The sequence below is a fragment of the Rhincodon typus genome, chromosome 12 (assembly GCF_021869965.1).
Source record: "Rhincodon typus isolate 14 chromosome 12, sRhiTyp1.1, whole genome shotgun sequence".
Lineage (NCBI taxonomy): Eukaryota > Metazoa > Chordata > Chondrichthyes > Orectolobiformes > Rhincodontidae > Rhincodon > Rhincodon typus.
This window is the reverse complement of record NC_063343.1, coordinates 39,897,532-39,912,970: the sequence shown is the minus strand read 5'-3', so window position 1 is coordinate 39,912,970 and position 15,439 is coordinate 39,897,532. Positions and strand designations below refer to the sequence as shown.

At 39.9% G+C, this 15,439-nt stretch overlaps 1 protein-coding gene across 2 annotated transcripts in view; it reads left to right on the top strand.

Annotated features, from left to right (window-relative positions):
- LOC109929127 (SPARC (osteonectin), cwcv and kazal like domains proteoglycan 1) overlaps positions 1 to 15,439 on the top strand; it is a 468,013-nt gene that overhangs the window by 141,172 nt on the left and 311,402 nt on the right. For both annotated transcript variants that reach the window (XM_048603880.1, XM_048603879.1), the window contains exon 3: positions 10,149 to 10,194. In XM_048603880.1, the coding sequence (XP_048459837.1) occupies positions 10,149 to 10,194 (46 nt within the window). The remainder of the gene's footprint in view (positions 1 to 10,148; positions 10,195 to 15,439) is intronic.

Genomic DNA, 15,439 nt, shown 5'->3' with positions numbered 1-15,439 from the left:
TAGCTGCTCTGACAAAATTGGCTTTGGTTTGAAGGAGAAGCTTGTTGCCTGTAGACAGTTTCAAACCATGTGGCTTCCTGTGCGATCCATAAATATTTGAATGCATCTGAAGAATATCGAGTAATTATACAGTCTAGTAGTTCCTTTGAGCATACCCCTCTCCCTTGCTTTTAAAAATTGTGGAACAGTTTCCTGTCTTCCTATAGGGAGTCTCATGAGGAAATAAAAGAATGATTCCTGATATATCAGGCCTGCGTAGTTGGGTGATGGTTTGCAGGGTCGTCAAATTAAGCCTCTTTGCTGATTGCAAATTGTCATTTCATCAATAATTGTGGCATTCTCACTGTAGCTGTGAAAAGCCAAACTGTACACATCCCAGCTCTCATAAAATTTCCTTCCCTTTTCTGATTACTATTAAACATTGGAAGTCTGGGTTAATTTCTTCAGCCAGTGGGTGATTAATCTGTGGAATTCATTGCCACAGAGAGCTGTAGAGGGCAAGTTATTGAGCTTATTTAAGACAGAAATAGATAAGCTCTTGATCGGTAAGGGGATCAAAGGTTACGGGGAGAAGGCAGGAGAATGGGGCTGAGAAATATATCAGCCGTGACGGAATGGCGGAACAGACCCGATAGGCCAAATGGCCTAATTTTGCTCCAATACCTTATGGTCTTATGGTCCAAATAACAATTCTTGCATTCACAATTCAAGCAATACAAACAGTGAGGCACATTGCAGAGAGGATAGTTATCATTCTGCAAATGTACACATTTCCGAGTATAACCAGCCACTGGGAAATAGGGAAGATAGAGAAAGCAAACAGAAGATAAAAAAAAACAATGGAACAGGTCTCCAAAATGGTTCATGTGCTACCCATTTAAGAATACTGAATAATCAGTAGGATCTGGAACCTTTAGCCGATTTTCTCTTTCTTGGTGCTTGGTAAAATATTTTGTAAAATGTCTGCATATTTTGTTAACAAAATCTGATGCTTTGTTAAGCTAATTCTATTTGAACCAGTTATTTTAAACAGTAAATCAGAGTAGATTTAAGCATGCTTCATTGTGATATTTATGTCTGAATAGTTCTGCAAGCAGCTGAATTGGAATTGCTTCCTCATCCCTTGTTTCTGGCAATATAGACAGGATAAGTGGCAGTCAAATCAGATGCTGTGCCAGATACTTCCTTGGAAATGGAAACAAGGTATGGAAGAGTGGGAGTGTAGATCAACCTCTATTTTTCCACTCTATTATGATAAACTTGTAGCTATGACAGGATTCCTGCTCTAAGAAATGTGATCATAATGTTACTGATCCTAGCAACAACAATGCTGTACAGAAGCATTTTCCGTTTAAACCTGGATTTAAAAAAAATCTCAAAACAGAGAAGCATAGGAAAAATAAGCAGAGGTAATATAAGCTAAATGGCTCAACTTTAAAAAGGGGTACAGGAGCATAGAGACCTGAGGGTATGCAGTCAAGACTTTGAAGTTAGCAAGACAATTTGAGATGACGGTTAAGAAAGCATACAGCAATTCTGTCTCTATAATGATTGGCGTGAGTTCAGAAAAAAGGAGATAATATTAACCTTTGTAAAGTATCAGTTAGGCCCAACCTAAAAAATTGTGGCCAATTCTGGGCATCACACTTCAGGAAAGATGCCAGTGCCTTAGAGAAGTTGCAGAGCACATTTGTTAGAATGTTATTAGGGATGAAAGGCATCAGTTATATGGAAAGACTAGAGAAAGAAGGTTTTGATGAGAGTAAATAAAAAGAAATTGTTTCAGATGGGTTGGTGACTAGAGGACACAGATGTGACATAATTGGTAAAAGAACCAGAGCTGACATGCAAAACTACAAAAGGAAAGTGATTTATTGTAATCCAGAATTCACTGTCTGAAAGGATGATTGACGTAGATTGAATACTTTCAAATAAATTGGATAAATTCTTTAAAGAGAGAAGATTTTCTGAGAAACAGTGGGGAGGTGGGACTAATTTGAATTGCTCTTTCAAAGAGACAGTACAGGCATGATGGGCTCAATGATATCCTGTATTTTGACATTCTATGATTCATAATACCTGCATTTGTTCTAATATTGTAACACTTTCTTTTTCCTGTGTTTTGTTTTGCTTACCGATACAGGAAGTAGAGGTTTGTACCTTTTTTGAACTTCATATCTATTTGATTTTTGATAGGTAGTGCAGTATGTGTCAACCTCACAACTTTTTCTGGAGTTCAAGTATTTATTAAAAATACACAGGATACTTAATGCATTCATGAGAAGCTTATAAATTACCTTTTCTAAAATTGAATATTGCCATGAAATTTTGAATTTTTTTTGATGACAATTCTTATTACTTTAAGTGTTATACTGATTGCATACGTTCTGCTTATATTGGTGCTATTGTCATGTTCAATTGCCTTTTACACTGTACCAAGTAGTTTAGGATTGAATCTATGTTGGAGAATGGTGCGTGTAATGAGCTATAACTATATTGCCTGCTCACACAGCTCAGAAACAAGGTAATTTAAATTAGTGCACATGTTCATCTCATCTACTGCTGAAATCCTGTGATATTTTGAAAGATATGAAAATGGTTACTAGTCTGTTGGTTATTTGGATTCTTCAACTCTTGGTTTGGTGCAGATGAGAGTGATCATTTGAACTTGCAACTCAACTAACAATACCTGCTTCTGCCCTTGGGATATGTGCTGTAGAATTAACAGAGCACTTTCACTCGTGCTTTCATAGAGTCATAGAGTCATATAGCACAAAAACAGACCCTTCAGTCCAACCAGTCCATGCCGAAAATAATCCCAAACTAAACTAGTCCCTCCTGCCTGCTCTTGGCCAATATCCCTATAAACATTTCTTCCTTGTGTACTTATCCAAACGTCTTTCAAATGTTTCAACTGTACCCACATCCATCTTCTGGAAGTTCATTCCACACAGAGTTTTGCTGAGTGTTTGTTCTTGTGTCGCTCTGAATTCCGTGAACCTGTGTCCTCAAATTGAGTGGGAGCACAATATAGAGGACAGACCTGCAGTCCCAGACTGAACATTTAGCCAAGCTTAAGGTATCATTTTACTGCCATCTCCCTTCCAAACCACTAAGTCTAGAGAGTTTAAATTTAATTTCAGATATATTTAATTGTGTATATCATTTAATGATGCCTCCTCAGGAAGCTTTCTGCTCTGTCTTTGACAATTTCGGATGATTCCTAAATGTGTTGCAATTTTGACATTTCGTATTTTGTTGACAAAGCAAAAGGTTAGGTAGAAAGATAATTTTCAGGGCATCAAAATTACATTCTACTTGGTCATTATCTGTTTTTGTTGCGACATTGAGCTTTGTAAAGACTGGGACTGCATACTCTGAATAGTAGTCAGTCAACTGCTTGTCATATTCTTATATGACTTGAAATGAAAAGTTGGATTTGAAATGTTGACTGTGCTTTCTTTCCCTGGATGCTGCCAAATCTATCAAGTTTCACCAGCAATTTCTGTCTTTCTCACAGAATCCCTACAGTGTGGAAGCGGGCCATTCGGCCCATCAAGTCCACACTGACCTCCGAAATGCCTCCCACCTAGACCAACTCTATCCCTGTAACCTTGCATTTCCCATGGCTAACCCACCCTGTCTGCAAATCCCAGGACACTATGGGCAACTTAGCACAGCCAATCCACTTAACCTGCACATCTTTGGACTCTGGGAGGAAACTGGAGCATTCGGACGAAACCCACGCAGAACAGGGAGAATGTGCAAAGTCCACACAGACAGTTGCCGGAGGGCGGAATCAAACCTAGGTTCCTAGCCCTGTGAGGCAGCAGTGCTAACCACTGAGCCACTGTGCCACCAGTATTGCCAGCATCTGTAGTCTTTTGTTTTATGTTATTGCCATATTTGTAGTTCCTCTAAATGCAATAAAAAGAACACTTCTTTATGAAAGAATTATTAATCTGTTTTAACATTTAGAAGATTCAATATTGTTTAATGTAAAGAGATCAGTGGACCACACACTTTAGTTAGTTCTAGTACTTGAGAACTGGTCACATTGTTTGTATATATAATTGTCATTTTTCAGGAAGCTCATCCTCCTACTTTAGTCATTGACCTTTCCTCAATTTCAGGTGATATCTATTCAGGTTTGCATCTTTCTGTCATGGGTCCTCCTATGAATGAACAAGGCAATTCCTGACCCACGGATTCTTAGGCACAAAGGGGCAAGATGTCCCACAAGGTAGTGGGATCCAGATTGCAGGATTTACTTCAATTTTTTTTCGTTTTCTGCCACCACTCTGCCTCATCATTAAGATGTTGTGACTCAAAACGTGATGCAGTTTAAAGGACAAGTTGTCACCATTTTGAACGATTGGTGGCAAGCTCCTCCCAGTTATTAATGTCATTACCGCCACACTTTAAGTAGAGCTTCAGAGTGCTTCCTTTATCCTCTCCTAGAACATTGCCCATCTATTTATCTTTATTGGCTATATTTTCTTGGATTATATTGTCACTTGTACCTAGGTACAGTGAAAAGTGCATAACATCGCCATGTTTTGGCACCATCTTGGATTACAGAATAAATTACTGAACAAATTGTATAAATGATAAAATACTGAACAAATTAATATTGAATTGATATTGCTAAAACTGAAACAGCTTCAAAAGTTCATCTTTCTCTCTCCATAGACTTCACCCTCTCTGCTTTTGAGAGTTGGAAAATATTTGAGTGTTGGAAAAGGAGGGCCTGGCAATGAAGATGATTTTTAGCCAGCCAGACCCAGTGTTCAATCTATCAAAGTTGATTGTTTTTTAGGAGTATTGCCTGAATACTTGTGGAGCTGGTTACAAGAAGGATTGCAACATTTGTTTGACAGCCATCCCACTGAATACTGACAGTGTGGCAGAGGCTTAATGATGACATTTCTTTATCACCTTGTGTGTTTCTGATTCTCAGTACAGATCTCACTGCTACACGGGAGTGTAGTGCCAATAACCACAATATACAGTAGGACTTTTGTTGACATGTAAAGGTCTGGTTGTTAAACACTCCTTGTTATAATTTGTCAAAGAGAAGCACAGCTCCAGTGGCGTATCTTCTTGTCACCTGTGGCCTCTGCAAGAAGTAGATGTTAAGATGTCACGAATGCTCAACATAGCCTTGAGTTTCTCTCAGAACATGTTTAGGAGGTGCTGGAATATTTGGTTGACCAGGTGTGGGTTGATGCAGTTCAGTTTTGGCAACATGCAAGAGTAGGCCAAGTCTCTTGTATGCATAATTGAAAAACAAATTGAGTGACTTGCAAATTGGGTGTAAAGTGAGCAACTACACTACAGTCTTCTACATACTGTAGGTCACGTATGTCTATGATATTCAGCTTAATTTTGGCAGCTTAATTTTAAAAAATATTCCCATCTCGGCAATATTTAATATTCCAGAGGCAGCTGGCCTTTGATGAAGTGAATAGCCGCTATAACCATCCCTGTGTATGTATTGTCCCATTAGCTGGACAGAACCGCTACAGGTGGTAAATATAGTCAGGGGGATGTTGCTTTAGGAGTGCTGTAACCTCTTAAAATCTCATGGCATTAGACTCAACATGGACAAGGAATCCTACTGATTACCAACTAGTATACTTTCCTCAACTAATTAATCAATACTCTTCCATTTTGAACACTACTTGGGAGAAACATCAAAAGTTACAAAGGCACAGAGTGTATTTTGGGAATTTCAGTGTCTATCACTAAGAATAACTTGATAGTACCATTGCTGATGAAGATGGCTGAGTCCTAAAGATCATATCTGTTAGACTAGACCAGTGCCAAATAGTGAGGCAACCAACAAGAGAAAGAAAACCGACTTGAACTCATCTATTTGTCACAGAAGCATCTCATTATGGCAGTAGCAATGGAGGGACCAAAGAATGGCCTTGTTGATATAAAGTCCAACTTCTGAATCCAGGATACCCAACATCATGTTCTCCACCACTACCGCTGTACTGACAGTTGCACTCGTATCATTCAGAAGCAGTTGCAGGGTTGGAGAGACATTTCTTGGATTTGCAAATCTTGGGAGTACAACCCACATAGGCTCGCAGTTTATTGAGTCAAATGTTTTGGTCAGATCGAAGGATACAATGAAGAATTCCTGTCGGTGTTCTTGGAATTTTTCTTGCATTTGTTGGGCACCAAAGATGACGCTTGAGCTTTCTCTGGAAGATCAAAATCTATACTTTGTGTTTGGGAGGATATCCCCAGCTCAAGGAAGATTATTCAGGAGAATGGATTTCAGGATTTTCCATGCTGTGGACAAGAGGGAATTAGCTTGAGAATTTCCAAAGTACAGTTTTTCACCTCGAAAATCATTACAATTGTCGCATTCCTGACATTCCAATAGTTAATTATTTTTCTTTCCAAATTTATGAGTCTTGACATGAGCAAAGTCCAATAACTTTGAAAATCTCAGCTGGAATACTGTCAATGTGACAGGCTTTGTTATTTTTCATCTGTTTCAAAGTTCTGCTCTCCCTCTGATGTTGGTTCACCCATGGATTCTATCACAAAGTACCAGGCAATAGTCTGGAGAGTGGTTGTTGTCACTTTGGGTTCACAATGAAGGAATCATTCCAAATATGTTTTTCCAGTATTGACAGATGATATTGTCATCTTTAAGAAAAGAAGCACCATCCTGTGAGCAAAATGGATTTTGTTCATTTGTCTTTCATCAATAGATGGTCCTAATAACTCCAAAGAAGTCTTGCATATCATGATGGTGAGCATATAATTGGATCTCTTGGGCTTTCTCTTCCCACCACATGACATTTATCATAACACTTTGTCTTAGAGCTTTGGGTTGAGCATTTGGGATGCTGCCTTCTTGGCTTGCAACCTTGGCTTATTTTCTCAGGCAATGAAAGCTGCTCATTTTGGTTTTTGGCCGTCACCTCTTCCAGCATTGTTTTCATCATCAGTCTTACTGACAATGACATACGTACAGGTCCTGTTACACCTGGCTTATTTTTGATCCTCCTGTTCTGGAATTGAGTTGGATGTGCGCAGATTTTCCAGATGATCAAGGAGTATCTGATCCTTTGCCTCTGGATGCTTCCATGCAGTTTTATATTCATCTGTCTGGCAGAAGAGTTTGATCCAAATTTTGGTGACTGAGTGAGAATATAGAGTGTTTGAATGAAACCATTCTGAGCAAAAGTCATCAGTAGGAGGACGCCATTTGTATTGGCTTTTTCCAACCTTTTTTTTCCCCATGGTTCTGTTCCAGACATTCAAGTCAAGGCCAACCCTGCTATTAAAGTCCCTCAGAAGGATGGTCTTTCCTTCTTTTCAGATAACAGTGAAAACTACATCAAGTCAGGGTAGAATTTTTCCTTATCATCCTCATTGGAGTTGAAGGTCAGTGAATAAGCACTGACAATGGTAGCATATTGATTGCGACGGAGCTGGTGGAGTGTCATGGTTCTTTCACTTTTACAATTGAGGAGATATGGCAGTGCGTTAAAAATCCTATTTCAGGATAGTCAACTCTGTGGTGACAAAGGTCATTTTTCCAGTAAAATATACGCCCCTTTTATGTTCCTTCAACTGCCCCTTCCGAGGAAAGCAGGTCTCACTGGAGTACTGGTAGCTGATGCAATTATAGTTGTTTTTTCTTTCTAGACACTCTCCCATAAAATTTTCTGAGTATTCTAATATTCAAGATTCCAAATTTTAGTGTTTTCATTCTTTCACCACAAAGATGGTGACTCCACAAGAGACTCCAGTCACTAGAAAGTGGGACCAACCACTTTTGTAGGGTCCCTTTTCTGGTCCTCTTCCATTTAGGTTGAGCAGATGATTCTCAGTCACAGATGCTGCAGTCTAAAGATACCACTGTCCAACAACTTTCATGCATCTGTCACTTGTATGCAGATTTATGACTACAGGCACCTGAGTTCACAGCCCCCACTGTTCCCACGGACAATTTATCATCCACAGGACCTAGCAAATGGACTCTGGTAGAAGACTGTGAATGATTTTGTTTAGCGCGGGAACATTGGGCCACAGTCATTGTTCACACAAATTTGACCGGATGGTGTCAGTTTTCGGTGATATGCCTGACCTTGCAACTGCAGCCTTCTCCCAATTTTGAGCTGGTGAGACACACAGGATGGAATCTTACAGGGCTCTGAGCGATGTGGGCTCTGGTGAGATTGATGGAAGAATCAGACAAGAAATTCAGTGAGGACTATCTCAACTCATGAGCTGCTCGGAGCATCATTTCTACTTTTGCCCATCTAAGGAGCAGTGAGTTGCCAATTAAGGGGTGTTATAGCTTGCTAAATTCCTTGTTGATGGCCCAGCTTGCCTCATTAATATTCAGCTACCTATCTTACTAAATGTGCGATACAAACTGGACATCGAGAATTCTCAACATAGAGGTCAGAGTGAGTAACTGGTGACTTCATCTTGCTGCTTCTTACAAAGGACTACCACGTTGGACATGAGCATGACTATCTCAGGGCATGCTCCATGGGCATGAGCCACACGCACCCCATGTCCATTTGATGGTGCAACTGATATAGGCCAGCCTCTATGATTCCCATGGCACATCTCCAATTCACTCACACTGTACTGCTGCACTTCAGTGCTGCATCTTGGGCTGCGCTGGCAACTCTCATTGTAATGCTGCAGCAAGGACGCTGTGCATTCAGAGACACACATGAACTGGACCAGACTGCACCTCCAGCCTGTTCATTTCCTGTCATAACGCTCACTCATGCTGAGCCTACCTGGGATTGTCACAACATCTCTTCCATGCTTGTCTTGCTTTGCCGTTTTTGCTCTTTGCCCCCTAAGCCAGAGATACCAGGCTGATAATACTGCTGTGCCATTTAGGGCAGACGTGAAAGCTTCTTGTGGTTAACACCGGTCCTCACTGAATTCAAGAGAGATGTCTGTTGGCCAGGGGGCCCTGGCACCGTAAGTAAACAGCAACCTCCAGTACCAGTCAGTCAGTCTCTCAGGGCAGTTGGCATCAAGGTCCTAACATCATAAGGGGCAAGGGATCAGGCTGCCCACCACCTGCCTTGACTCTTTCTGCCGTTTTGGGAACTGTCACCCTCCTGAAATGAAAGAGAGGCAAATATTAAGGGAGATTAGTGTGGATGGCACAGCTGTTACTTTGGGTGCAGATGGTGAGTTGGCCCAAGCAAGTGAGTAGGCAGCGAGAGGGCACACGGGGTTAGTGTTGTCGGTGGTTGAGTGGATGACAATGAGTGAGGGAAGATGTTGCAGACAACAGTGAGAGTGGTGGAGTGTGAGCCTTGTTGCAAAGTGAGTACAGTAGCAAAGATAGAGTAGATGTGAGGTATCAGAGAGAAGATGCTGGCAGATTGGACAAGGACACCTGGTGCAATCCTGTGGGAAGGCGATGCCTCACCTTTGCATCACCCTGTCCACCATGTCACCAGGTTGCTGCTCGCAATACAGGCATCAATTTCCCCCAGTCTGTCATACCTTGGCAACATGTCAGGAACAGTACAGGTCTGCTCCAGACGAACAGTGCTTGTCCGGGTGCACAGTGTGCTTTTAAAGTTGTTGCAGGTGCAAGAGATGCCAACCTGTTATCCAGTGTTGTCCCAGAAATGGCATGTGGTAAGATTTGACTAGAGCCGGGCATGAGGGATGCCATTGGGTTACGCAAGGTAGTTAATGAGGTGCATTTGGTAAGATACAGTGAAGTATCTCTGTGGACCTTGTGGCAAGATTCCCTTCAAAACACTCAATGCAACTTGCGTTTAGCCAAAACAGTCTTTCCTCATCTGCTCTGTCATTGAGGACTTTTTCCATTTTGACTGACCATAACCCACCTGACCTTACCAGCTCCTGACTGCATCACTGAAGGGATCATCAAATTACACAAGCCTTTCCAGCACGGCAAGGTGATGATTCACCAAATGGATAGCACTCCTGATTTAGCAGTCTAATGCTGAAGTGAAATCTACAACTATTTAGAAGTTAATTATGTCATTACATAGACATGTTTTATTTACCTGTACTGTTTGTCTTTTAAAGATCCTAAGAAAATATCATGATAGAGTAAATTATTAGGAAATTGTTGATTTTTAAATTCCTCTTTTTTCTTTTAGGATGATTATTTCAGAAGCTGGAATCCTAACAAGCCATTTGATCAAGGTATGCCATTTGAAATGACCAGATAATTTTGAATTGAAGTTCAAGCAGGTAACATCATTACTTTTTAAAAAAAATTAAGTTTACCTATCTCAGAAACATGAAAAGACCTGTAAATAATTTTAAAAGAACATTTTTTGCTTTCTTTCATATAAAATACCATTAGTTTTTTAAAATTTTATCTGTTCAAATATAATTCAAACCTTTTTAAGTTTTGCATAGAAACAAAGGCATAAAAGTGAAACTTGTTTTTTTTTGTATTATGCAATATATGTTATGTGAGTCTGAATATTGAAACAGCCTTTGAACTATGCCAGAAGAATCTTCAATGAAATTGATCTTTGTGAAATCCACAAGTATTTTCTGAGCCTGGCAGTGTGTATAATTACCAGAATCAATGCCACTTATTTCTTTGTTGGTCACAGATACATTCACACAGATGCATAGTACTTGCAGGTGTAGATCAATAATAGTGGTGGTTTTATTCTTTTCAAAACTTGGGATTTGAAGTGTGGTGTATGCAGAAACACATTGTAAGTGAAATTATGAATACAGTGAGTAAAATGATAATAAAATAAATTTTTTAAAAATGATTTTACTTCAATAACCATCACTTGAATCACTAGAATATTATTGAGTAGCTGTAAAACGTTGAAAGGCAAACTACACAAATTCATTTTTAAGTCAAGAATGTTTAGGTGATACTCCAGTTTAGGGAGAGGAATTGCTGTGGGCCTGGCTTTATTCCTTCCCTTGTGGTAACCACAGTGGGCCCAGATGTTATGGGTGACCTTGTGGTCAATTGAACCTGATTACACAGCAGCAAGCTCGTGTGTGTTTGAGACACGGGCTTGCTCATTGGATCATATTGGCAGCAGTCGGTTCCAATGCTGGGAAGCCTGCATCCTCTGATGGTCATACAGAAACTTTTAAAGGGCTACCAACTCTATTTCAGTGTTGGAAATAGTTCCCGTTTTCTGAGAAAGTTCTTCAATTTAAATCTTCAACCAAATTTTTAAATTTCTAATGCTCCAGCGCAGAAAGACATTCCAAACTTCAGGGAGAAGGTCCCTGTGCAATCGCGCATCAGTGGGTTCAACTGAGATCAGAAATGTTACAGAGAAGCCAGCTCTCCCCCTCTCGTGCTCGAAGATGGAGACAGAAGAGATGATTCCCATTCTGCCACTACCTCTGCAGTTCCACAGCCTCCTACATGTCCTGCTCTTGGGGATTCAGACCTTTGATGGCACTTTAAGGGATAATCCCTCTGCACCTTGATTGTTTGCTACCGCTTTCGATTTTGAACCCAGTATTTTTGCAATCTGAATTTCCTGTCAGAAGCTCTGCACCTCAGAATGTCAAGTTTCTACACAGAAAAAGCTTTCCAAGAGCAGTCTATCAGCCTGTGACTCAATCTCCTGGAAATCCAAAAGTCTGCACCAGTGAGTCTTAAATTGCCAGCCAAGTTTTTGAAGTTATGAGAGTCACTTGAGTAAGTTTCATTAAATAAGGGAGGCATACCATATCGAATTTAAATTATAGGCTAGTAGGAAATTAAGCCTATCTATGAATTCCTACCATTAATGAATGAGTTACCTTTTACACTTGATCACTTACAGTTTTCCCAATGCTTGAGGTTTGATGGGCAATTTTCTGTGCAATTCTCCATGCCCACCAACCATGTGTGGTGGCATATAAGCATAGATGCAGAGTGGGTGTTGCTAGCAGTGTATAGGTCAGCTGGAGGTTGATTAGTTTAGTTGCCTGGACAGCTGGTTTGCAACACAAATAGTGCCAGCTCAATTCCCACACTGACTGAGGCCACTATGAAGGTCCTGCCTTTTCAAACTCTCTCCATGCCTGAGGTGAGGTGACCCACAGGTTAAACCATCACCAGTTGTTTCTCTATCTCTCTCTCTCTCACTCTCTCTCTAGTGAGGTGATTAAAAAGAGGGGTGAGGCCCTCTGGGATTATGGTGACTTTACCTATAGATCAGCTCTAACTGAAAGCAGAAGCATAAGAGCAACATATGGACAGTTTCCATGGCGTGGAAAGAGAATAGTACAGTAGAGTTCATGGTCTGAAGTTGTTGAACTCAGTGCTGAGTCCAGAATGCTATAAACTGTCTAAGGGGAAGCAGAAATTGTGTTCCACCAGCTTGCTTCACTGGAACACTGCAGCAGGCCTGGGACAGAAAGATGGGCACAGATAGACCAGCAGGTTTGAGAAGGAGAAAATTTGGAGTAGGCCTGTACCTGGGATGTAAACAACTGGGTATAATAGTTAGCTGTAATGCTGTTTTCAGGACAATACCATAGTACTGAGGCTTATGCTTAAATTGCCAAATATCAATTTATTTGAACATTTACTTAGATTATGTTTCAGTTAAAATCATTAAGAAGTCAATTGTAACATACTGTTATTGAATTCAATCAACTGGTCAATGCAACAAATATAGATTTACAAATCACGTGACTTGAAAATGAATGTAGGAATTACAGCTTTGACAAGTCATCATGGCAAGTACAACTGCACAATTAATCATACCACAAAAACTTCAATATATTAGGAAAAGGATTAGTCTGTGAGCATTGCCTGTGCAATAGTTTTCTGGTAAACTGAAAAGGTAGGAGGTGGAAGTGGACCCCAGTGATAAAGCATCAGTCTGGAATGCTGCAATGTACAGTTTGGTCCAGACAATTGCAGAATTTGGAGGTGGCCTTCATTTTCTCTACAACTGTTATGAGCAGATGAGCGAGGGCCATTTGGCACCCTTCTTTTTAATCATCTTTCAATTGGTTGCAACAAATATTTTAATTTGTTTTAGCAAGTAATTATCACATTTAAATTAAAATGAAATACCAGTCAAAACTAAGAAGCCAATTACCAGGTTTTTTTGTATGAAAGAAAGAGGAGTTTTATAATCTACTGTGATGACATTTATGGCTTTAAGAAGTGTATTTTGACCTGGTTTCTTCATGGAGAGTTTGAGATGGAGATGTCGAGCACCTGTTCCAAGGCCTTGGGTTTTTTTCAATGTTGGAACAATAGGAACAGTATGAAGGCATGGGGTCAAGCTCCCACAGAGCCAAGATTTTAGTTTAACTTTCTCTTGGGGTTTGGAAGCTGCTACATATCTTTGCCTGCTCCACAAAATGCTTAAGTTCTCTCTCTGAGTTTTCCGTTGATATTCTTTCCTCCTTAACTGGAGAATTGCAAGTGAGACAATCTATTTTACTGAATTTGCCTTTGCCAAGGGTGTGTTTATGGGATGATACTTTATTGGAACAGTTGCTGTTTAGTTTTCCAGTAGATTTAAGTTATTCCAGTTCTTCTTCCTTTTGTTTGTATTTTAATCATAGTGTAAGAATAAAGTGTGTTTTGCTTCAAGACTTGCAGTTTGTCCAATCGAATTACACTTCATATCGCCTTACACTTGCCTTTAAAAATAAGAAAACTTTGGGGCCTAGGCTATCTCCTTGATATATTTTCAGGGAGATGGTCTGATCCATAACACTACTAACTGTGAGAAAAAGATTAACAAAATGGGACATCAAACACAAATACTAAGTTTAAAAAAATGAGGCGATGTCTGCTGCAGACAAGAAGAATAAAGACTACTTAGCTTAAAAGTTCTTAGAGTCCTGATGTGTTAGATTTTTATCAGAAGACCAAAGATGTTTAAATGTTGACTAGTATTCTTGGCAGTGGTGAAGTTTGTAGGTATCTTCAAGTTTGAGGTGAATTGTGTTATGGACCAGACCAAATCCCCTCAAAACATGCCAAAGAAATAGCCCAGAACCTAACATTTTCTTATTGTAAAGGTAACTGTCAGGCGTTGCATTCCAGATACAATTCGATTGGTCAAACTATCAGGCTTGAAGTAAAACACACTTTAATAGAGTCATACAGTCATAGAGATATATAGCACGGAAACAGACCCTTCCGTCCAACTCGTCCATGTCGACCGGGTATCCTATTTAAATCCAGTCCCATTTGCCAGCATTTGGCCCATATCCCTCTAACCCCTTCCTATTCATATACCGATTCAGATGCTTTTTGAATGTTGTTATCGTACCAGCCTTCACCACTTTCTTTGGCAGTTCATTCCATACATGCACCATCCTCTGCATAAAAAAGTTGCCCCTTAGGTCCCTTTTATATTTTTCCCCTCTCACCTTAAACCTATGCCCTCTCGTTCTAGACTGCCTAACCCCAGGGAAAAGACCTTGCCTATTTAACCTGTTCATTCCCCTCATGGTTTTATAAACCTCTGTAAGATCACCGCTCAGCCCCCAATGCTCCAGGGAAAATAGCCCCAGTCTATTCAGCCTCTGCCTATAACTCAAACCTTCCAACCCTGGCAACATTCTCATAAATCTTTTCTGAACCCTTTCTAGTTTCACAACATCCTTCCTATCAGAGGGAGACCAGAATTGCATGCAATACTGTAAAAGTAGTCATTCATACACTATAGTTAAAATACAGACAAAATAAAAAGAAAAGAAAAGAATTGGTTTATCTGTAACTCTATCAAAATATTTAACAAAATAATGAACTACTCATTAACTGTTCCAATATAGCAACATCCCATAAGTCTACCCTTGACAAAGGCCAATTCAGTAAAATAGATTGTCTCACATACAATTCTAGCAGCAGGAAGAGAACCCAAGTTTTTAGCTTTAACATAAAGAGGAAAAAGAGCTTCCACATCCAGCTTTAAGACCCATCAACTGCTATGGAAAGCTAAACTAAAAATCCTGGTTCAGTGGGTGCTTGACCCCACCCATTCAGGCTGCTTCTATAGTTTCAACTTTTAAAAAACCCAAAGTCTCAAGCTGTTTACTTTAATACTTCATCAGACCACTCGTCACCTCTGTCTCAATGACTCTTCATAAAGAAACCAGGACAAAATACATCTCTTAAAGCCAGAGTATTGTAACAATTATTATTCCACCGATTCACTTTTCCATCATAAGCCATTTTCTGAGATGATCAGAGAAGCAAGGGGAGAAAAATAATACAGCTCTTGTTGTTACAATTTTTTTTTCTTCTTTCACTCTGCTGTCCACAAGCAGCTGCTGTTTGTACATTCCCATTCTGCATTCATTATCCTTCTAAGCTAGACAATTGAAGTGATGTCCAATATTTTTGCTTATCGTACAAGTGTGAATCAAAAGAGGAAATGCAATTTACTTGACATCGACTCAGTTTCCTGGATTCAATATCTGTTGGTAAAGTGGTAAC